Source organism: Ceratina calcarata, unplaced genomic scaffold (assembly GCF_001652005.2).
Source record: "Ceratina calcarata isolate Rehan_Ccalc_2016 unplaced genomic scaffold, ASM165200v1 scaffold78.2, whole genome shotgun sequence".
Classification (NCBI taxonomy): domain Eukaryota; kingdom Metazoa; phylum Arthropoda; class Insecta; order Hymenoptera; family Apidae; genus Ceratina; species Ceratina calcarata.
Window position 1 is genome coordinate 910,179 of NW_017179105.1, and position 24,772 is coordinate 934,950.

The following is a 24,772-nucleotide window of genomic DNA, read 5'->3' on the forward strand; positions in this document are numbered from 1 at the left end:
GTCCTCTACAAGAAAGGTCCTATACAATTTTTCCGTAGATTTAACGGTTTAGGAGTAATTGAGGAAAAACGAAATTTTTTGTCAAAAGTTCGCTGATTCGATGGTGGAATAGTCGGATTTTGTCAACATCAATAAAATGCCAAATAATCATACGTAACTCGTTAAATATCTAAGTTAGAAGGAAAACAACTTTTATTTGAAGCATTGTTTGCAATTTTGAAAAAGAAAATTTTTCGTCAGCGTCAATACTTAATTGGATATTCCCTTCTATACTTTTTAGCACGTAGCTATTTATTATTAGCATTATTCTTCCGACGTCTGATTTCTTTTTAATTATAGGAAATGCGTTTTTCTAAGGTACATAAACTTTTGGGATTGACTGTATAGTCAATACATCCTTAAAATAGACAAACAGCAAAGGAAGCGTCATTCACGTTCAGATGATTGATCGAACATGCTATATTCAAAATCTTCGAAAGTATACATATAGATAAGCGGAAACGGTCTTAAAACAAAAGAAAGAGAACGTAAAAAGGGATTGAAGAGCCGCGAATGTTTTGCCTTTCCGTGGCGTTTCTACGGTTGAAGTGATTTTCACAATACACCGCACTCACGACGAACAACGAACCCTTTCGTGGACGGGGAAAGTGGACGTCTCGGGGTTGACGTTACACCGTTCACCGATGCCGGCTCGTTACAAACTCGCAGGTCTGTGCCTTTCTTTGTATTGGTAAGCTCTCCCCGTCGAGTTTACAAAAGCAACGCACAATGCGGCTACCAAACCAATAATAAGTGTCGCCCCATTGTCAAACCGCGCGAAACCCTGTGCCACCCTGAATAATCCCTTTAACAACGTGTTTGCTAGTCTGCTACGTTTTTCAAACATTCAAACTATCATTTTAACTCTCGTCCTACGACAGTCAGCTACGCATATTATTCATATAATTCAATTATATCAATATACCGTCAAAAGTTTTTCACACATTGAATAAATAAACGAATATGCCGTTCCATAGAAATACTATTGATCAGAACCAGGATATGTACATTTTTATTCCTTTTCGTGTTTCTTTCGAGTCTGTACAAAGAAATCCAATCAGCAAACTCACGAGGGGCACACGCTCATCGATATTCTAGATAGAAGTTTCAAGACCGGAGTTCATTTTCAACGAACGAAGCTCCCCTTGACCTCGGCGAGGCTGGCACGAGGTCGAGGTTGCGACGAATCGTCCGTACGGGGGAAGGCGCCGAAAAACCGAACGAAGGGGTTGCGCCTGCCGGTGAAAAGCGACACGGGTATTTCGTGTTAAGCGCGTTCCGCTCTATTTCGCTCGTACACGCTCTTCAACCGGGCGCATCGCGTATAAAAGGGCTCGCGTCTCCTTCAGGCAATCCCCTTTCAGGTGCCGTGCACCGTTCACGCTGGATACGCCGGAATAGGTCCACCATTAAAAAACAGAAAGGACCAACGGCCGGGGGAGACGAGGTGGCGAAGTTTCCGGCACGTGAAAGGGACGAAACATTACCTAATGCCGTGTTTTCACTGCGAGAACACCCCTGCGCCTGTCTGTTCTTTGTCGACACCCACCCGCCGCGTTCACTCCACCCTTTTTGTTCGCCGACATTTTCGAGGGGTTTCGATTTCCGTGTAATCAACGAGGAATCGAGAGACAGGGAGAGCAGACAGAGGCGAGGGTTAATTGTCGGCTCGTCAGCCAATGTTGCGTACGTTTTCCCGATCGTTAACGCCGCGAAACGATACTCGAGGCTTCAACGATTCCGCGATCTGCTCGATGGATTTATCCATATTTTATCGAGCGCTCAAAAGTGCATTGCCACCGAGGAGAAATTGTATTACTAGCCCGTCAGCAAAATTTAACGCAGAGCTATTTCGAATGAACTTGCCCTTGCGACGAAACGTTTCTGATGTCAGATTAAAAAAATGCATTTCATCTATATAGACTTTTCTTTTATCATTTGAGCATCGCATATACTCAGCTTTCGGTGTCCTGCGTATATTCGTACGTTATACCGATGATAAAAATTTAAACAGACAATTTTTTGACCGTGAAAAAGATACGTACGGTCTCAAGGCTCGAATTTATGAGCGGTAGGTCGGCAAGTGTATTCAGGCGGGCGTAAATAACGATAACTGGACGGGGCGCGGGATTTTGGAATTTATCGCGCGAGAATCGAGTGCTGGCCAAAGCTGGTTAACGAAATTACGAGGATCGGCCACGCAAGGGAAAAATGGAGAATGAAACGCGACACGTAATTAAGCAAAACGGGGGGCTGCCGTGCGGGAATCCGATAATTATCGGATGGCCAATTAAAAAGGGAATTTTCGATGGCCTTTCCCCAAGCGCATGAAAAATTCTGTCATTCGCATTCGGGAATAATGCTAAAAAAAATATCCATTTGAACTGTCCTAATATCAAATAATCGGCAATGGTATTAAATACGATTTTACCGCAGATTATTTAAGATTTAACGAGCTGTAATTACGTTTTTAATAAATGTATGATTCTATCGTGTATTGAAGAATTTATGAGCGTGTCGTTAGTCGATAATCTACTTTTGGGGTGGGAGTCAATGGCCTTGGCATCCAACAGAATTTCTATAGAACGGATTTACATGGCAGGTTGCGTGCAGGGGTTCGGGCAGGTCAAGACTATCCCTGCAGGTGAGGAGCGGACGAATAGACCCGAGCCGACCACAAGAATCCGTGCGCGTATACTGCGTGGTTAATCGAGTGTCAAGGGTCGAGGGGATCTTTAAATTATATAGTAGTAACGAAAGGGCCAGTCATTTTTACTCGCCGTTCGGCTTTAGACGTTTACGACTGTGGCATGAAACGCTAGGAAGCGGAAGGAGTGGAAAAGGCATATCCTAGCATTGATCTTCGACTTCGTAAATCATCCGCGATACCATCCGATGCTTAATTATCGCATCAGCTTTTCAAAATTCCTCCCTCGCAAATATATATCGACAACACCTTCCAACTTAAAGTTGTTTACGATGATCATACAATCTGGCAATTATGATTTATCCATCCCTTATCGACAGTATAATCATGGTCTAAAAGCGCCAGTATAATAATTTTATGAAACTGAGTGAAACCCAGTATTGAATTCATAGACAATTCTATATTCTATGTAAAAAGAACAATTTCCAATTAAATCTAGAAATGACTATAACAGGATTTTTCATAAACTGACCATCAACTTCGTAACTGGTATTTCACCGAGCCATAGATATAATTCATTACTCAAACTCTGAAACTTGTAAGTTCTCCGATATTCCTCTATCTGCTCGATAGATGCAAAACATATTCAGGGGTGGTTCTTTGGAAAACGGAAGGGATGTGCAGACGCAGGCGAAGCCAGAACATAATCGTGACAGAGAAACGAGGGTTTGAGAGCCGGTGTGAGTCACTTCGCCATAAAACGCGATCACCCTTCGCAAGGAACCCTAGGCTATCCTAGCGTTTGGCAACCGCGATCCGTAAACGTTTTATCCGACTGTAGTTCTTCGAAGGGAGTGGCTTTTCTCCGCGGTGTTTTACGAGAGTCGAAAGTTTACCCAGGATCGATAAGCGACGATCGCGATCTCTGAGGTGCATCGTGCGTCTGATAAGCATCCGACCGCCTCTCGATAATCGACGAGTTCGAGCTACTTTGAGAAATTTCCGAGGAACGCGCGGGATTTGGAAACTTCGATGCGGTAGCGGCGTTTGACGATCGAGTAATTACTCCTTTGTGCAGTTTCAAGGCAATAACATCTCAATTCAAACTTGTACGAGTCTCTGGTAGACAACTTTGATGATTAAATTTCGAATCTGTACGCAATGTACAATTTGCAGAAAAAAGACTTTCAACCCTTCAAACATTTTATCATTGATATTAATACACCTTTGCACATCTTCCCCCAAACGCATAAAACGTGAGGTCTATTGATGATAAATCGTCTAGACTCGAGAGTAAGAGATTTCATTAGTTAATCGCGCGTACACCCTTCATCAGACGAGCTATAGACCGGTTTTTCGGTAACGAGCTTCACCCTTTCCGGACCAGACACTCTTCTTCTGGCCGATTCGGCCTGAATCGTTTGATCTTGGCCTTGGCGAGGAGGAAGGGTATTTGCTGCCCGAGAAGGGTTAGATTCGAGAGGTAAGGGAGACGAAAAGAAACGATCGCGAAGGAAAAATAAGGGTGGATTTATTGGCCGGGGTGGCCCCTACGAACATAAAGTAATGACAACTGTAAAAGACAATTGCGTAGGGGCAACTGTAGGACGAAATGAAATTAAGGGAGAAGAAAATCAGGGACGGGTGATAGATAAAGTGCGAGAGGAACCGGAAGATGGACAAAGAGGCACATGGGTTAAAGTAGAAGCAAGACGAAGAAGGAAGTCGCGGGAGTATGCACTTGAGCGTTCGGTTTCGTTGGCAGTCCCGGAGGTCGCATCCGGCTGGATGCACGCCGAGTAGTGCAGCGAGTTTCGAAAGGGGAGTCCGGTGGAGATACGGAAGCTTACGAAGCCAACGAGACGTGGCACCGGGTCGTGGATGGGACACGCGATTCTCGTCGGGCTAGCGTTAACGAGGCTGCCGAGAACGGACAATAATGAACCTCGAAAAGGAAAGGAGATTTCGCTCTTGTGAACTTCGACTAATGGCGTCTACCCCTTTAATTCGAACCTTCGCGTTTAAGTAGAGTTTAGTATTGTGCCGTTACGCCGGGGTAGTATCCTTCTGGGACGATTCGAAGAAAAGAATGCTGCTCCTCCATAGAAACGAATTTAGCCCGAAGCACCCTTCAGGTGCTGAAGAGTCCGCGGGCTTAATTAAGTCACGTGTGCTCGCGTGGGATGAGTGAGAACCGGAGAAAATTGAGCCGCGAGGTGTGCTCGAGAGGCTCGTGAAAATTTCGAGATATTTTGAGAAAAACTTCTCTCTTCCCGTTTTCTACTCTCTACCCAATATGCTTGACTATCGGTCCATTTATTTAATAAAGTCTGGGATCGATTCAGCCGCAGCTCATTTCCACTCGCAGTCTCGCGGTGGTGCGAGAAATTGTGCAGGTCGACGCGCGGAATAATCTCGCGAGCTATTGATCCATGAAACTGATTCAGCGGAAGAAAGAAGAAAAAAAAAGAACCGGCAGAGTAGGAAAGAAGACTGCGACGGTGAATTCGTATTCCTATTGCCTATTTCTACGATATATCAAAGCGGCACGGGGGTGCGGTAATCGCGAGGTAAGACAAGGGAGAAAACGTTTCGGGGGAGCATTTAGAAGTAGTACAAGTCGAAGGGTGAGAAGCTCTTCGAGAGAGCGATCTCTCCGAGGGTAGAGCCACGGGAATGGCGAGTTTTACACACAGAGAGACGCGAAAACGTTCCGGCTCGTTCCACCTCTCCGTCTTTCTTTTCCCTTTTTTCCTTCTCTCCCCCATTTCCATCCAACGCTGACTTCCCGAGCCCCTCGAATTACAGAAAGCCTTTATTATCGACGCATAGAACGCTCGCTCTGTCTGTGCACACAACGGAAATTGCCTGAGAACGCTCGAATATCATCTTCGCGACGGAGAGTTTAATTGGCTAAAAGTCACTTCTACCGCTCGGCAACAGCTGACCCTGCACAGATATGAAAATTACCGTTTTTTCAATTTCCAACTATTCCCCTCACAAACATCTTTTCACTTCAATTAATACATGAATTATAACATCAATCATTATATGAAACGTTGTATCAATTTTTATTACGACGCAAGTGGGCTGACAAATGAACCCTGGTGGTAATTGCGAGGGAGGAGCCTTAATCGGCGGAGAATGGTGTTCAGTTAAAAACAATCGGGGAACTTGTTGCGAGCGACGAGATACGATCGGTCGATCGAGCCCGATAAATCTTTCGCCGCTACTACAAAGCACTGATGCTAACAAGAACTCGCAACCTGTTCTTGCGGTAAAAAAATAATTGCTAACTCTATCAGGAGGATTTATCCACGATCTCAGTATTCCCCTAATCGTGGCAGATAAAAATTCGAGCTTATCTTACCAGCAGAACGTATCACGGTGTCGATGTTCTTACGATAATAGCCTTTTGTTTGATCGCGGGATGTGTTTTCTTTCCACTCGTTTCGCACGCCTCTTTGAGGGTTTTCGTATTCTTACCTACACTACGTTTGTTGTTAGAAAACATTTTTAAATAAAACAGAGGGATAAAAATAAAGGCGAAAAAGGAGGAGCTGGTTCTGAGAGCGGAAGAAATGTCAATAGTCCCAGAACGTGGATGTTTCTTTACACACGCGTGCGCCATGCCACGCACTGCTTCCTCGAGAATAACTAATCGCCCCATTTAACTCTACTCGCAAACCGCGAACAAAATCGACGCTGCAAACACGTTTGTGGCTGAAAGTACAAATAAACCTGTTTCGTTTCGTTTCGAAAAGTATGCAGTCTCTGTCGCGCGACCCACGCTAATTCATAATCAAACGCATACACGCGATTGTATTGAAAACTCTGAGGAACTTCTGAAACGAAGTTTCTAATCCATATTCCAGTTCGGCTTTTGCGGATACGCGCTTTGACGCGCACATGCATGTACTTGCTCGCGAGCAAACTCGCTCGACGTTAGAGAAAAAGAATGCGAGACGCGGGGTCGGAAGTTGGAGCGAGGAATTGACGGCTAATTTTCGCTAAAATGCACTGAATGGAGTAGGTCGCAGCGGGAGCAACGCACGGCACCGAAGAATGGTGGAACGGTGGAACAGAGGGAAATAGGGAAACGGTTGAATATCGGGGAAACGGTTATGCGTTTAATGAAAAACCGTGCGGCTGCATCGCGTGCGCGTCCGCATTATCTCGCAAGTTTATTCATCCGGCGGCGGTGGAAAAAACAGAACGCGTTCCCAGTTTAATTCGTGGCATCGTCATGCATTCAGATGCGGCTAATTAATCGGGCTAATAATTAAAACCACCGTCACCACCGAACTTTTCTATTCAACCTTGCTTTACGTACACGTAAACCGAGATTTTTCGTCTATCATTCTGGCAATTTTTTAAACTGTGTCAGACGTTCTGGCGCATAGGTACCCGGCAAATTGTACGCGCGTACCGGTCGATTTGAAGTAATTTCTATGCAAATTGATCGGACTTACCTGTCAATAAAACCATCTCCGTCGCCGTCGCATGCTTGGAACAGCTTCCTGATGCGTTCCTCGTCGCAGATGGAGCCTGCTTCACTCTCAGCATCCGCGGTTTGTGACATCTTCACTTTACCTCTCGTTTATCCATTGTGACGAACTATCGGCGCACTATCCAGTCCTTTCCTGTCCATCGTCTCCTTTCTCTCCTCGCTGCGTTTCAAAAGTAGCTCTTCCTCTTACACCGTCACTATTATCTCGGGTTTCTTTCCCGGTACATCCTCCAGAACATAATCCTTGATTCTTCCCGACTTCCCGCTCGAGAATCGAATATGTAGGACGTATCAACGCGATGGATCGTTAAGTCACGTGTTGCATCGCGATCACCCATCAAATCGATCACGATACTATGGGAAACTTGAACGGATGAGATCACGTTCGAGGAACGAGAGGTCTACGAACCTCAGTGGCTATTTTTAGACCGCCTAAAGTGTGTAGATTCCCTTGTTCCGGAGGACTTTGCTGGTGCACGGGGTATAAACAGACTGACGTAAAGAGCGCGGGCCATTATCTAATTTTTCGTAGCATGTACGTATCTATTTCACAGATTCGATAACAAGAACCGCACGGGGCGTACGTCTTAACGCCGGATCGGTCGGGGAGGGTGAGACAGTTCCGACTTTTCCACTGCCGCCGCGCACAAACGAGAACCCGTAACCGCCGTTTTCCAGTGTCACCGAGTCACTAACCCTAACCTCAAAACCGGACTGGAGACTCACCCACCCTCGCGAGCCGTGCAACGGCGATAAAAACTATCGATTGAGCGTGCCGCGGTTAAAAAACTTTGACAACTCGCGCCATCTTGAAATTTCAGAGCCGATGAAAATAAAGATGGCGATGTCGCGATAGTGCATTACCGTCCGACAGATGTCGCCAGTAGGACGAAAAATCGAATACGATACAGATGTGGAAAATAAGTTAGCTTTATTATCAATCGTTAAACGAAACTATAACTAAATTCTTTTGTACACATAAAAATAATTCAACGTATGTAAATCTATACATACAAACGAGTCGCAAAGAACTTCGTTCAGAGTTTCAACTTTTCAGCCAGCGTAGGCACAAGTTTCTTGAGTTTCGCGGCATCGTGGCTAAAAGCCCACATTATACATCGAGTGTGTTCCTCGCTGGGCAGACCGCGAAGTTCCTCGTCTGTCTCAAACCACTGAATGTTCTTTTCTTTGATGCACTGCACCAGACTCCGGAGATTCTTATTTCTCTCTATGTCCCACGTGACGCTCGAGTCTGGAACTTGGACGTTTCTCAACTTTTTGTAATCTCCCTCCACCTCTTCGTACGCTCTAGACAACAGACCAGAACTTACCGTAAATACACTCCTTGATCAAAATCCAGCTATACTATAAACCTATTTCAACTATGCGTATAATATTATATGTAAAAAATGCGCTTACTTTAAAAATCCATTATCTTCGATTTTGTAGCGCTCGGCCAGCGGCTTGAAAGCCTTGACCAAGTCTTGGGGCAAGTAATTGAAGTTCTCTTTCGCCCGACCATTCACGTTGTAATCCGTGATCCAATTTTCGAACACTTGAACGGCCTCTTTCATGTTCGCGATCTTTTGCTCGTCCTTTGTGCAGGATATCACCCGCTCGGCCCTTTTCACGAGGCCGGCGATCGCGTGATACTGATAAGACACATCCCTGCCGTCGAGCGACTTGATGCTCTGCAAAGCTTTCTCTTTATCTTTGAAACTGAGCCCGTTTTCCTCTTTCTCGGGCTTCTCCTCTTGCTTGGCGACTTTTTTCTCCGGTTCATCGCTAGACGAACTGCTGTGCCTCCTCTTCGTTCCTTTATCCTTATCATTTTCGATTTCCATATCCTCGTTATTTTCCGATCCAAAGGTCTCCTCTACCTGAGCTATGAGTTTCTTCGACTTGGTCGGTTCCGGGCTGTAGCCCAGCATGATACACTGGACGTGTTCCTTGGTCGGGAGTCCCCGGAAGTCGCCCACGTCGGTCTCGTACCATTGTATGTGCTCCTGTTTGATCTTATCAGTGATCTGTTTCAACCTTCGGTTCCTCTCGATGTCCCAAGTGCGCTCCCCGCTCGGGATCTTAACGGCCCGCAGACTCTTGTAGTCCCCCTTCTCCTTCTTGTACGCTCTGCAAAAAATACAGAGCATGGTCATCCAATTTGAAGAAACAAGTCTTTCCAGCTGATAGATACTCGTAAAATTCCTCGTCCAGGACGTCGTATTTCTTAGCGAGAGTCCTGAATCCTTTTATAGTTTCGATAGGCAAGTAGGCGAAGTTTTCTTTGCCACGACTGTTCTGCTTGTAATCGGTCAACCAATCTTCGAACACTTTCAATGCTTCGCGGAGGTTCGCCAATTTCTCCTCGTCTCTGGTGATCTGCAGCGTTCTTTTAGTGCGACTCACGAAACTCGTAATCACGTGGTACTGATAACTGATATCGCGGCCGTCCAGTGCCTTCAACGTGTCCAAGGCCTTCTGCTTGTCCTTGAATCCCATCGCCGATTCTTCCGGCTCTTTGCTCTTTCCCATGGCTGAAAACAGGATTGATTCTGTATGCTGTAATCGAGGTTCATTTGAGGTCGCAACGCGTGTTGCAGACGCGTGAGTGAAACTCTAGCGATCGATTAAACCGAATGGCCAATCATTGGGAACTGCAAACAGGCGGTGGGACAGTCGAGTGTGACGCCAGCACGTTAGTTTTATCGTTGACGTAGTCGCTGGATTATGGAAGATCAATACGTGCCAGACAATGAACCAAATGCTTGCGAATTTGGTAATCGAATCTTTGAATGTTAATATTGAAATAAGGATAGGTCGAAGATGTAGTTAGAGAGAAGTCTTAATGAAAACGTAGCACATATGTACGTACAAAACAAACTTTAATTACACTTACCAGATCCGCGTGCAAGGCCCGCTTTTTTATTATCAATTTAATTGGATTGGCGACAGTATCGTTCAAGCAGATCGTTTCGCCAAAAACACTGAACGCACTTTTGATTCTTCTACTTCGTCCGCACGACTGACAGTGGATTTACCGGAGACCCGGCGTCGATGTTCATCAGCGATACAAGGATAGTAAATGGTTTGAGAGTCGGCAAGAATGAGAGAAGCCGATGTAAGCATATCTACTATGTGTCAGAGCCCGAAATACACGGTCGACCTTAGTCTTGCGTCACTGACTGTTAATACACGGGAAGAAAAGTTGACGCGGCTCGAAAAGTTGACACTCACCGAACTCGCATAATTAAGTATTTATGTTAATCGCAGCTGCCTCGCATAGTTTACTTTATAACGAGAAAGGTGATGACACAATGAGATAAATTCGGCAATGATGCTGGTAAGACGTTTACTTACAGACTATTGCAATAAATTTATTCAATATGTACAGAAGTTACAATATCTTCAACTACTCGATCTTGTTCTTGTAACTACGATCACAAGTACTAGACCTTCCTACAGGGTTCTTATCTCGTTTGGCTATTTACAATACGTGCGGCACGCGATTTGAATCATAATTAAATACTGTCTATCCTCGTAATACTGTTAGCAATTTAGCCACCGAAGTGCCTCATCGATATTCAAATCGCGTACCTTTTAACACCTGTACACGTTATATTCGAGTCGTCTATACAGTCGTATAACGTGTATCGGGAATAATCTACGGCTAGAGATTCTCTCTTAAATCGATTCTTCGTTTCCCGTCCTTCGGTAACGACGATTCAGCATACACAGCTTCCTACCCCGAGGCAGGCGTACGAAGTTTGTTCGATCTTCGAGCTGGTGGTAGTAGCGTCCAGCAAGGTGGGTTGCGAAATCGCAGTAGCCGCCGGTAATTGCGTTCTCTGTACGCCGTCGTACAAGATCGATGAATCTCGCTCCCTGGTGATATCCTCCGTTTCTTGAGGGTAGACCCTCGGCAATTCCTGGTTCCGGGATACGGTCGGAACGTCGTGCGACAAGCGTCCGTAGTTCAGGAAGGTCTCTGCGTAGCTCGACGACGGGTGGTGGTGACTACTGTTGTACTCGTGCGAATAATGGGGGTGGTACCTGTTCGGTGGCGTCTTGAATCCGTCGTTCCCGAGGTACTGGTGCAGGTGATGTAGACTCGATGGTCCGTACACTGGTTTTCAACAAAGATTAAATATAAAATACAGGAAATGAAATATCGCGAGCGAATTACTATTTGCTAAGGGATGATTTTTTAATGTGCTGCTGACCGGCTGCAGTGTTGGAATACATGGCGAGAACTGCATCGCCGTATCCAGTGGACGAATGTTTTCCTAAATCGGAAACCTCGTTCGAAGATATCTTTGCAGACTGGCTCCGAACGCCGTTTTGTACTTCGCTGGAAACGCTGGACGAGGCTCCGGTCCCGTATGCCATGTTGAAAAGCGCTTCCGGGTCGCACACGAATTTGTACACGTATCTTTCACCGGCCACCTTTTGCATTATTCCTTTTTCGTAATAGTACCTCAACGATCTGCTCAATTTGTCGTAATTCATCGCCGGTCGATTCTTTTGAACTCCCCATCTTCGAGCCACCTGAACGCAATTTTATTTTACTGTTGTAAACTACTGTAGGATTTTCATGCAAAGTGAAGGATTCATGGTATCCATTTACTAATCTGACATAGATATGAATTTTTTTATCATCTAACTGTTACGTTGTGTACAACTTATGATCTATCATGTGTGCACTTTGAAAATGGGTGAAATCTACAATCCCTTGGCAAATCCTTGTCAATGTCATACCTCTTCTGGTTCGATTAACTTGAACTCCATCCCACGTCCGGTCCACGCGATGCAAGGTGCATTTGCCGGGTCGTCTAGCAAAGTAACTAAAAACTGCCACAATTGGAGAGACCCTCGACGTTGCTGTTGGTATCCAACAGACATCTCGCTCCAAGGCGACACTCCCGTGGCAGACGATGGCCTCTTCCCGTTATATTCCGTGCTCCAGGAACTGGGAGAGCCTTTCTTCTGGTAGCATCCACCCTGTCTCTCCCACGGTGGATTCCTACCTTCTAAGTGAACTCCTAATTCTGTCCACGTGGGAGTCACACTTCTTTTTCCGTACACTTCCGAATTCCAATTCTCCTGTCGAGGGAAGAAAGCCTCGCCCGAAGCCGAGACTGTCGACTGCCATTGGGAAGCAGCCGAGGAGTTGCTGGCTGGTCTGTTAGGAGATGGAGAACCTCTGGTTCCGTTCGCGTATTGCTGTTGTTGCTGATAGACCAAATTGTTGCCTAAACATCAAGTTAAATCTTCCGTCTGATAATTATATTAAAAAGGTCGATATAACAATAGGTAAAATTTTTCATCAGTACAATAATTGGTGTAAAACCATGATTGTCTATGCAAACGGGTTAAATCCTCGTGAAACGGTAGACAGACATTGGCGTAACGAAGGCAGGCCGAGGAGTCGTGAAAAAAGAAGCAGTCGAGGTATTAGCGATTGCACTCACGCGCGGTTGCCGGTGAAGTGCTCGTCACACAAATATCGGCAGGAAATTGGTTGATATTCAAAGCCCACGGGGTTGTCGGAGCTCGCGGATACCGGGACCGCCTGAAATACCGCGCGGAGCTCGCGCGATATGTATATTAATCGGGTGCTCTCCTCTCAGGGAGCACCGCCGCCATCCCACCGATCCCGGTGTGGTCCCTCGAGCCGAAAAAGCTATTCTCGAACCGTAATCCGGTTACGTTCCAAGTCGTGTACGGGGAATATTGAAAAATTGAGAACCCCCAAGCTCGATACCGAGCCGTTCATCTTTTTGCTCGTTTATTAAGAACGATCAGCTAGAACCGGTAGAAACAAATTTTCAGGGGAAACATTGAACTTTGCAATTAGAGATTCCTAAGTTCGAGACTGTGGATCGACTTGCGGTTAAAAACTAAACGTTGGTATGTTATAACGAAAATCACGGTGATCTCGAAGGGGAGGATGGGGTGGAAGTTAATCGTGTCGGCAAGTTAGCTTTAGCCTGGTGCCTGGCAAACGTCGGTTCTCGATCCACGCGTAGGCTAGACAGACAGGAATCGAGGGTGGAGAGGGTTGGAAGCTGCGGGCCAATCTGGCACTCTCTCCGCGAGGAGGGGCGAAAGGGGTCGACCTCAACGTGAAACCCGGGACCAGAGGCTTTGCGGGTAGTTTTAGATTAAAATTAATCGCGAGCTGATGAAACCGGTGGCGATGTGCCGAGCAGGAAAAGGGTTGAAGCCGGGGACCGGCCAGGGGCGGCGTGCAGTAGGGTTGTACGGAAAAGAGGACGGCCTCTGCTCTCGTCCACTCTCAGACGAGAAACTTCGATTCTTTCTCTCTCTCGCGTTTTACCATCCCCACCTGCCCCTCTGTCTTTATTCCATCTCTGTCTCCCTGATCCCCGAATTCCGGAGTCGAGCCTGGTTAATAATGCAACGTCCATTTTCCACCCACCTGACGCGCCCTCCTCGTCTTTCTGTCCATTCACGGAAGAATGTTTTGCGATCCGATCGAAACGAATCGTAACAATTGTTATTATATTATCAAATCAATTCAATAATATATATTCAATAGTAGTATGTATCATATTATATCAATTCAATAATACTATATATATATTCAACAAAATTCATTATTTAATTCTATTCAATTTTGTTGAATCAACCGTGTCGATTTTGTCGATATAGCGTATCGAGGATTAGCGTTTATGGCTGAACTTGGACCGGCTCTAATCCTCGTGATCCACGGGCTGGTATTAATTAGCTGGTGGTGACCAATCTGTGTCCATTAACCGGTTATTACTATTCCACCCGCTACATTGGTCACCGATTGTCCGGTTTAGTTAGGCTACACAGGGTAGGATATGCACTCGATCTTCGTAATGTTTATCGATCATTTCATTCAAGTCGACATTTAACAGGCAAACCTCCTTCGAGTGCATATGTGAGCCTATCGATAGCGATACGTATAATCCTATTACTAATCTAAACTGCGTGTAAATAATTGAAACGGCTTAATGGGAGGGAGAATTACGCGAAGAGAAGTAGAAGCATAATTCCCGGGTGACTTGGAAGTAAATGGATATACGCGCGTGGTGTCGGGCAGCGAGTATACCGACCTAAAGGATTCGTTTTCGGTGTAGGTACATACGTGCGTGAATAAAGCCTAATCGGCCTGATTACAAACGATGAGGTTGCAAACCTCAGCTTGTACGATCAGATTCGACCTCGAGCCATGCTAAGTAATTGACTCCGATGCGACGCGTTTATTGAGAATTTTATGAAACGCGATACTTATTCGTGAAAACGGAGCACGGTTAAAAATTGCACAGAGAACTCTCGCGACTTGAAATCTCCCCGGGGAGAGAATTCCATGCTCTTTCCTTCGTTTAGCAGCTTTCGCTGGATTCTACGAAGCGCTTCTCCGCAGCTTGCGAGTTGAAAGCATTCTTCAATTATTCACTTACGTGTACTTAGTCACGCGTGAGCGACTCCGTTGTACACAGCGACGAGCGTTGTCCGGGATTATCAAGGAATTTCGCGTTAAAACGTTCCTCAAAATATACTGCGCTTCCGCGCGAGTTTATTCGGCACAGAATTCGATCAATTCGCAAAGTACGATGTTGTATCACGATTAAGATACAAGGAGAACTGCCAAAGTAGAAACCGGAAGAACGTAGCTAGATCGATTAATGGAACAGCGAGCTCGTTCCCTGCGCTCCAGTTATTTATGGGACCTATGGGGTAGAGCCACGTGGTTCCATTGTCATCGGATTTGTCACGGTACACGTTCGAGTGTCATCGAGCTCAATTTGTCTCAGCACCGATGACTACTCCATTATTTCATTCGATAGACCGTAGATTTTTATGCAGAATGTGACATTACACAGATTCGTACGAATGTATAAAATTTGCAGTAGATTTATCAAACTCTATTAGATTATCTTACCGTTTCGACTGTCTTGAGACGTCGTCGTGGGTATGTTCGCCACCGAGATCGGATCTCCGTACCCTCTGTCCGTTGGCTCTTCTTTCACCACAGCGATATTCTTCGTGGCTTCAGTTGTCCGTTTGGTACTTCTGTTCGATATTATTTTTCATGATTTCAAAACATTTTACCGATTTTCGTATACTCACCCGAAGCAATTACTGCGATCCGGGTCGAGATCCAAAAAAGTGCTACCCTGTGAGTGACTCACCGATGCCTGGTATGTGTAATTGGCATCGGTGACTCTTCTGCAATTAGCCGACTCCTGTTTCACGCTAGCGTCTATCAGAAAGAAAAAGCAAATATGATTGCAACAACAGAACTTAAAAATTATAAGATTTTTGAAATGAACAAATCTATGGATATATATACAAAAATCAATGATAATCTTTTATCAATTTTCCTTATCGTATACACAGGAAATTTTATGTATAAGGTATTCTAAAGTTATAGAGAAAATCCAACCCTACGAAAACATGCTTTTGAGTTTACAGAGAAACACATTCCCATATCATAGATGAAATAGGATCATAGTCTAACGATCTAACAGGAGAAGGATCTCTCGAGCATGAGGCATAGGACCGTTCATTCAGTTCGCGTCTAAGAGAGAGCAATGAGAGAAATTAAAATTAATACATTGTGTTCTTTATTGCACTTTTTAATATACCTGCTTCTCTTAAGGATGTACTGGCTATACAGTCAATCCCAAAAGTTTATGTGCCTTAGAAAAACGCATTTCCTATAATTAAAAAGAAATCAGACGTCGGAAGAATAATGCTAATAATAAATAGTTACGTGCTAAAAAGTATAGAAGGAAATATCCAATTAAGTATTGACGNGACCTTTCTTGTAGAGGACGACGAGATCTACAATTCCTGTATAAAAATTTTCCGCTACCATTAATATTTAAAGAGTTATGGACGAAAAACGAAAAAACAGTTTTTTGCAAATTACTCGTTAACTATTGACAGTAGCAAGAAACTTTTACATGGAAATTGTAGATCTCGTCGTCCTCTACAAGAAAGGTCGTATACAATTTTTCCGTATGTCCAACGGTTTGGGAGTTATTGGCCAAAAACGAAAATTTGGAAGAAATTGAAGGGGTATCCCTTGGAAAAATCTCGGACAAAATCGAAAATTTGTTTTTGTTGTTTATTATTAGCAATGTTCTTCCGACGTCTGATTTCTTTTTAAAAAATGCGTTTCTAAAGTGCATAAACTTTTGGGATTGACTGTATAGCCAATACATCCTTAAAACTAACAAAATCGTGATTTCAAGTTATGTCATCGTTACGCTACGCATGAGAAATGTTTGAACGTAAGAAAAGTGCGATTCGAAGGGGGAGGACGGATATACACGTGAACGGTCAATGGTTTGAACGATCGTAGGATCGTTCCTTAGAAAAGAGGACATAAGGGCGCGTGTCGTGGCGGAAGCGAAGGCGCATCGCTGCAGCGGCACGTGGGGGGGGTCGGACTCGCTTCCTAATGGGGCCGTCGACGATTTTGCGCGAGGCCGAGGGTGCGCCCCCGATAAATCAAACAGACTCCGCGCCGTGGGAAGCATAAGTCAGAGGCCTCCGGCAATCATTGTATTTGCAAACATCGGAAGTTTACTCGCTACGGGAGAACCGCCGACTCGATCCGATTCGACGATACGATCGCAGATCGCATAAATTGTTTTCTGATCGACGGATTAGCGAATCGACATTCTCTGCATGTACAAATGATTTTTGGTGTATTTCGAGATCCATAAATGTACGCTTTAAATGGAATATCCGTGGGAACAATTGAAAAATCTTTTTTGCCAACGTTACGTATATTGCACAACAACGTCCGGTAAACAATAGCTGGAATAAAAGTTTATTGGCGAATCTGTGATCAGACTATTTGCCTCGGAGGGGAATCGGCGTGTTTGCACGCTCATTGCAAACGAACGAACCGATCTTCGACCACCGGATAAAATTATACCGGACGAAGTGCAAATTTGACGTGGTGTCGCGAAACGTACCATTAATAAAATCATATTAATCCACGATTACAATAGATTTCAAACTGCTGCTCTCATGAATGAAATATCTAAAGCATTCATAAAAATATATACATGCATTGATTGCGCGGATTGAGTTCGTTAGAATGTATATTTGATAATGGAAGGCCCTCGGGGTATAATTACGTTTCATAAATCCGTTATTCGTTGCACGTGCGAGATACATGCGCGAGATTTTCTTTGTCGAGTTAACACACGCACGTGGATGAAACCGCGTGTGCGCGATTAAACATATAGACATTATCCGCCATTCCTGCCGGTTATCTGCTCGCCTGTTCGACGCGTATCGAAATATTTGCCAGATTTTGCTGACGAGCGCGCGTGCAGACGCGGCCCAAAGAAACTAACAAATCTCGACGATGAAAAGAGGAACCGATATCGCAATTCAATTAACAGCGCAATAGATGTAAGCCGCATCTGAGAGGAGCTATTATCCGAGCGGTGCAGCTAACTTTATTAAGGATCGGAAGATATATTGATATTGCGATTCGGTAAGCATCGAGAACGCTAATCAGGGGAGGAAAAAAATTTGTCGGACTTAATATAAAGTGCTTCCTCGTGTAACACGATATCGATAATCGACGGGAGTTTTCTGTTGATTCTTTCTTGCCGCTTTAAAAACACCGGCCCCGGGCGATTCGTCGGCCTTTTTAATATCCTCGTCGATATTGACTCTCCCGTGGAAGAAATCTCATTTTCAACGAACACGTGGGAAAGGCCCTTCTCTCAAATAAAACATTATTCGATAATCTTAACGCGAAGGTTTCAAAGCGAATCGTCCGTCACGAGTCTAGCAAACTGTGTCGAGGTACTTTCCGAACCTCCTAATATGTGGTACATTTCCGTGCGGCTGCCGCCTCTGCGAGATTGGTTTCCTTCGAGGAACGCGGTTCACATGATTGGAACTAGCAATTAGGTGGATCTCGTCAGGAAATCGTCGCGAATCGCGTTTAGAATCGCAGGATGAAAATTTGATAAAAAATAAACTGCACTAACTTGACATCCGATGGAATTCTGGCACGTACTGCTCGCTGTCTTCCGTTTCGCAGCTACTGCCTGCAATACGAAATCATCTCTTACAGGAAGAAAGAGGTGGGAAGATCTTGTAGAGATGAGAAAGTAAAGGGAATGTACTAGAGTTTTAAGGAACGGTTTCTCAGTCGTCTTTCTGCTATCGACTGAAAGTCCCCTAGTTAGGGCGATTATTACGTTGCATCGTGCATTACGTTACAGTTCGTCAAAGTAATCAGAATTAATGTTCCGGATAGTCAAGCCGCTGTAACTAATCGTTCTCGGGGAAGGTTCACGATAAATGGATCTCTTCTTTCATGTTCGAAGCAAAGTTCGCAAGGAATGAACTGCGAGCTTATAGTTTTCAGAACCCTTGTCTCGTACCATTGTACGGAAAGTAGAACGGAAGCTGGGCGTTTTAAAGCGTTACACTTACGCTTCGCGTTTCATAATTCAATCAAGTTAATGGAAACGGCGATAAACATCGATGGTTTTGTTGTTAGAAACGTAGAAAGCTGTATTCTATGCTTCCATGCCAGGAATACTGACAAGAAAGTAAAAATTGACTTCCTCTTTTTACTCGCGATAAACCGTCAGACGTTAAAAGAGATTTTTATAATAAATTGTAAATGGTTAAATAAGTAAAAATGCAAAAATATTACGCCCAAACAGGGACTCGAACCCTGGACCCTCAGATTAAAAGTCTGATGCTCTACCGACTGAGCTATTTAGGCCTACAACCCGGGCGTCTCAATGGACATAGAAATTCTTTTTTAGGTTTCATTATTGTTAAACAAATTATTTATAACAAAATTCACTTACCATCTTGAAGCCAAGGCTCTTGTCTATATTCCTGTGTAGGATATATTTCATTTTCTGAAATCAAGTTCATAGAACACCTGTCTTAGAATTCGAAATAAAAAAATCGTCTCTTTTCTAATTATGTCAAAAGTAAATAAAATGTATAGAATATATGTTATACAGAAAACGAATAACGTCAGTTTCTTATCAACGTTTATCTCGGTTTGCTGATAAGAGCAGCGAGATTTTGGCTAGACGAATGTCAGATTCCTTATACCATGAATCTCTTCTTTATGAATCAAAGCGGGGAATTAGTTCGTAGCGATGATTAATGGTTACTCGGAGATAATTATCTCGCCGCGGGATTAATGCTCCGTATATTCTAGGATATTACTTCGTCAACTTCAATGAATATTCATTATCGCCAGAGATAGCAACGAGCGTTCCAAGATATAATTATCCCAGCAAATATTTGTTCATATTACAATTAACTATCGTGGTAAAACCGACCTTGCAACTAATTATGCGACGATTCGATGATGTCTAATAAAATTCCACGAGAGGCGAGGGTGTAAAAAGGAACAAAGCGTTGGGGGATGAATCTGTAGCAAAAACAACCCCTTTCATGTACATAAGAATGCGACGTGTATGCTTGGGGTCCGTTTAATGGGTCTCTAGGATTCGCTACGGGTAGCCACTTGTCAGTAATCTCGTTTTGTTCGCGGTCACAATCCTGTCTGACGAATCGAATTTATTTCAGCTTCATAGCCCGTGGGTAATAACGCGTGCCGCGTGAAAAATTTTATTAACATGATCCAAATAAAGAAAAATTAAGTACCTAGTCAAAAGATTTCTTTCAATGTACGACGAATTGTCATGGTCAGCGTTACAGGCGATATATTATAGCAGTATTTTCGTTTTGATTTTGTTCGAATTCATGCTGAAAAAGAAACGTGAACGGTACGGGTTTTTCCACGGCGAATCGTCACCGAAAAGTGGATGAGGGTGAGGTAACGCGATTACGCTAGAGAAATTGCAGCATTATAGGCAGTGATTGAGTTAGGCGGAGGCGGACCATCCTGACTGGTGGTTCACACCACCGCATGCCAATGTTAGATATAAAGTGTCAATCACCGTGCCCAGACGACGTTGGGGTGGTTACGAATCCTGTGGGGGTACAGCTACCCCATGGGGGCTCTTTGCGGCGATAATACGTTGCTTATTGAATTCGTCCTCAGGCTTCTCCTCTGTTTCTGGGTCAAGGCTAAGTAAAACTACCGATACCACGACACTAATAGATGCCCCGGCTCGTTAGCTTCATCAAATTATCGAACAGACTGATACTGCCAATGTGCCACTACTTATTAAGTTATATTATAGATTCTAGTGCAGAATGTATCTTTCGCAACAGTATTGAAACTTGAAATCTGGTTTGAGATTTCTTTCACTCTTCAAAAATGTACTATGCTTTTATGTATGAACATTTCTGCAGATCTAATTATTTTGGAATTGCATAGAGTCTACTAATTACAAGCTGGATTTCTGAGTGAATCTGATTCTGTGACAAACGGAGCGAAGGAGTCAGGAGTCTTGGAACGTAATTGCAGCAGAAAATAATATCATCGACGATGCGACTATATAAAGATATCGACTCGACTGCCTGCCGGTGACAGGCTCTCCTCAGGGGGTGGTTGCCCCTTCGTTCCGTTGTACACAGTTCGCGTACATCCTGCACGTGCTTCGAAGGCACGCTGCTACGCCTTCTTTGCTGCGTGTACAAGGTACGTGTGTACGTGTTCGCCGCAGCCGAAGACGCAGTATCACGAGATTCGATGTTCCCGGGCAACGTCGTATCAAAGAGCTTGAAAATCCGGGGGATGGTGGACCGCCCTCGACTTTCTCGTCGTCGATTTCGTTCGAGAAAACCCCTCGCAGGGTCGCGAATAACTTGCGAATCGAGCAAACTTCTTTAAGGTTCCTATTATTATTAGACTGCAGGTTTTATGCATTTATAGAGAAAATGTACGAAAAATATGAAACGTGTTCAAGAACATAAAGAAAATCAGAAGTTCGTATCTAGATTTGCATTAATGTCCACAGTTTAATTATTATGAGTCTTATACTCACCGGGGTGTAGTTTTTCTTCGTTGTTCACTTGTGCCACAGAAAAATTAGTAGGGCAGTATCCCGTGGCTACGGTTTGAAGCGGTTCGTTTACTCTGTTGAACTCCTCGTTCGTCTAAAAGTATAGAACTCGTGTTACAATTGCTTTCCCGTTGTACCTCGAGAGCGGTTTAGCTTCTATGACAATTGAATATTTCAGCATTTTAATACCAGCGACGTAAAGAATCGATTCCCTGGGAAACAGTTCTCTTTCGCTCGAGCATGAAAAAGTTCTCGCTTTCTCGGTGGCATTCGAGAAAAAAGACAATCGACACGGAATTGATGTAAAACCGCAGGAAGGCGCGAAGCGATTTCGAGTAGAAACGAACAAGATTTTAAGTAAAGCAACGTAGCTAAGGCACAATGAGAAAGAAGAGGAGAAAAGGAGAGGGAACGCCAGGGAGAGAGAGAAGGCAAGGAGGACATCCGGTGAACGATTGGATGGTTTCCTCCTTGCGGAGCAATCTAGTGGTAAAGCCGGTTACCGGTTTTGGAAATTCCAATAACGCCCTGTCGCCGTCTGCTTTTCCTTTACGAAGTTTCATCGCGGCCTCTGCCGATCGCTTACACTTCAAAATCGAACAAACCCACCGTGTTTTGTTTTCCAAACAGTTCGATCGATCTTGATACACGTGCTGGTATTTTAAATAGTTTATAACTACAGCTTCCGAAGTATTACATTATAAGTTAAAGTATTTCGCGATGATAATCACTTTAAGCTGAACATCAACCGTTTTTCTCTTATAGTTAATTCCACAGGATATTATCATTTATAGGGACGTGATCAACTTCCTTTTTCATAGCTTCACGGGTCGGGTCTTACGTTCATTGCCTCGTCCCGTCGATTCGCCTCTGATTTCAATTAATAGTCATTTATAATTAGTCGCCGCGATGGCTCAGCACTCGTAATCCACAGCCTGTGCCCCCCCCCCGATATAAATTTTAATTACATTCACCGACATTACGATTAATCTTTGATCCTGCCAACCCGATATCAAACCGTGTTTAGCCATGACATAGTTAAGTGACGGATAAAATATTCATCTCGCGGTTTTACACGTCGATGCGTGTGAAATTGAAAAACATATTTCTGCCTCTCGATAACACTTTCGCTACATCAATTACTTACTACACGAATTGTATCGAACGTTCAATGAAGCATCGTGCTAACTACTCATTCTTACGGCCTGTATCGTATGAAAAAAGTTAATGGAGCCGATCAGGAATTAATCGAGTGCGATCGCGAAGCAATGAGTCGTAAGGAAAACGAGCAAACATAGTCGCGTGCCGTTTAACTTTTTCTCCCGGAGCCCCCTTTATACCCGTGGATGTTTCCCATCGGGAAACGCGTTTCGGTGTAAAAGACTTGCTCGTAAGTGGATCGTTTGGGGTACGTGTGTCATGTACGAACAAACGTACTCGTGCGTTTGTACCTAGTGAAAACGAGATGCCCATGAATTCGGGAGGGGGAACGCCCCATCGTTCCTGATGATGCTGCGAAGGGTCGTCACCCCAATTCTACACCACCCTCGTAATTGCGCACTTCGGTTCGGTTTATAATAAAGTCATCCGGCAAACAACACGTTCCGAACTCCTCCTATTGCCGAATCTTGTTCACCGATTCTTGTAAAAACTTTCATACCTTTCGAAGAGATTCATAAACTACAATAATTCGCAACGAGGAACGTTTAACGTCGGAAAAGCGAGATTTACAGAATCCCGTAGACAAGCGAAACTGCGATTCCCTTTTCATTTACGATCTCGACAAAAGGAGCTCGTCCAATTTGATCAATTAGGAAAGGCAGAAGGCGTTGCCACTTTCGTCGGGAAAACCTCGCCCTTTTTTCTTTCCGTCGCCTGTTACGAGGGTGCGAAGACAATGATGGTTTCGAAGATACAATACCAAGGATGACAGCGGGACTCAAGATTACAATGTGTCACCCGCGGAGTCTATCTACTAATTGCTGTCCGAGGACACGAATTTTTCGTAACGAGGAAACAGTTCTTTGAGCTCTTCTATTTCTAACGAGAATTTTACGGCGTCCGATCAGAAAATAAAGCGATGGGAAGTGTCCCAGGTAAATTTACACGGTGTCGGACAAGGGTCTCTGATCATGGGAAACTCGAGTGGCAGCATATGCTACTGGTACTGGAGTCAATTAACCGACGGGGCGGGCGTGTGGGAATCGAGCGATTTTTAGAATCAACAAACATAAATCAAGTGTTTCCGCGGCTCCCTTTGGCCGCTGTCGAGGGTGCCCGGCCACCCACGGCTCGCCGGTGTCATAGTCACGGCAGTGGCTCCGTGTACCGTAGCAAGGGGACCAGGAGGGTTGAATGGTGGCGACAATTACGTGTTTAGAGGGCACAAAAGGGGTGGCACCCGTGGGACGATCCATCGGACCGTGGTGACGCGTGCCACGGCAATTCGACACTCGAGGATCATCGCGTGCATTATGCGTTTACTGACTTCACTGTCCACGCTTATGACTCCATTGTGCCGAGCGAGGGAACCGGAAGCGAGGGTCCCGTTACCTATTTCTTAACCTTCAAACACGTTTATGGAATTCTCTTTAGATGACTATAGTTTCAATTTATCCGATACGTGAATTGTTGCTTAGCGTTGTTTCTATAGTTGTTTTATCTTGACTGTTCGAGGGCACAACGAAATTTTTAAGCGACTTACCAGCCTGGCCAATTCCGTCGTGGTGGCAGGTACTTCCTGATCCTGGTTCATTCTCGACACCTGCTCAGTTTTCTGCTTGATCAACTCTCGTCACAAAATGATCGAAGTTATCAACGTGTCACACGAACTGTCGCGTAATTTCGAAGTCACGTTGCTGCACCGACAAGATCAAAGATAGGACTGAGACGAGTGATTTGATCTCGACGAATAGTGAAAAGACGGGGTGTATGCGTTCGGGGGTTGTGTCCTCGATACGTTTACGCCCCCAACGTGCCAGAGAAATCAGCCCTGCGCGAGTTCGGCTTTCCTAGGGGTTGCTTCCAACCCCTATTCGGTAGGCGGAGCCTGGAAATCATTGGTGACCTTTCTCTCCGGAGCTTTGTACTTCGAGAACACCTCTTTGCACCCGTATTCTCTGTTAATCTTGCCTTAACTCCATGTCCCATTTGTTACTAATTTTTCTACTCAATTTTAATACAGGAATTCAATTTAATAATTCATTTGTATCTTCTTTTTTATAATACACATATAATATGTATTAGATATTATCATTAGTGAAAGGGGGTGAAAAGTATTACCGTAGAAGTCCAATGACTGCTTCTATTAAATGTTCATTGAAACAATAAGAAGTTTAAGATAGTTTATAAGTCAGGGATACTGAGAAATAGAGACCCTGTACAGTCGTCGTAGAATTCGTTCCTGACTCGATAATTCCTGAATCGTAAGGGTGGTATTTCCTGTAGATGATAAGTTGTTCCACCGATGGTATCTCTTCGTTATCAGAAGATACATCTTCGATCGCAGTATCATCGATACCACTCGCGGCATCTTTCGGTATTTCCTACGGTGTTGCTTCGTATCTCTGCTGATGGGTTTCGCTGGTTTCGCTACTG

At 44.4% G+C, this 24,772-nt stretch overlaps 2 protein-coding genes and 1 non-coding gene across 4 annotated transcripts in view; all 3 read right to left on the minus strand.

The window, feature by feature from the left end:
• LOC108630861 (colorectal mutant cancer protein) overlaps nucleotides 1-7,971 on the minus strand; it is a 37,057-nt gene extending 29,086 nt beyond the window's left edge. The window contains exon 1 of one of the 2 annotated variants that reach the window (XM_018034402.2): nucleotides 7,159-7,971. In XM_018034402.2, coding sequence (XP_017889891.1) covers nucleotides 7,159-7,268 — 110 coding nt within the window. In that variant the 5' untranslated portion in view covers nucleotides 7,269-7,971. The remainder of the gene's footprint in view (nucleotides 1-7,158) is intronic. The other variant, XM_018034404.2, reaches the window with a different exon arrangement.
• A 135-nt stretch (nucleotides 7,972-8,106) lies between these two features.
• Nucleotides 8,107-23,954, minus strand: LOC108630518 (uncharacterized). The gene is made up of 12 exons (XM_018033855.2): nucleotides 23,880-23,954; nucleotides 21,158-21,269; nucleotides 19,052-19,105; nucleotides 18,215-18,274; nucleotides 15,318-15,450; nucleotides 15,130-15,260; nucleotides 11,952-12,445; nucleotides 11,417-11,741; nucleotides 10,923-11,319; nucleotides 9,391-9,738; nucleotides 8,616-9,326; nucleotides 8,107-8,504 (listed from the first exon to the last, which is right to left on the minus strand). Exons 1-12 carry the CDS (start codon nucleotides 23,928-23,930, stop codon nucleotides 8,234-8,236), a joined length of 3,087 nt encoding a protein of 1,028 aa, XP_017889344.1. The 5' UTR covers nucleotides 23,931-23,954; the 3' UTR covers nucleotides 8,107-8,233.
• TRNAK-UUU (transfer RNA lysine (anticodon UUU)) lies at nucleotides 18,891-18,963 on the minus strand. The gene has a single exon. It is a non-coding gene; the product is annotated as a tRNA-Lys (tRNA).
• Nucleotides 23,955-24,772: the final 818 nt, after the last annotated feature.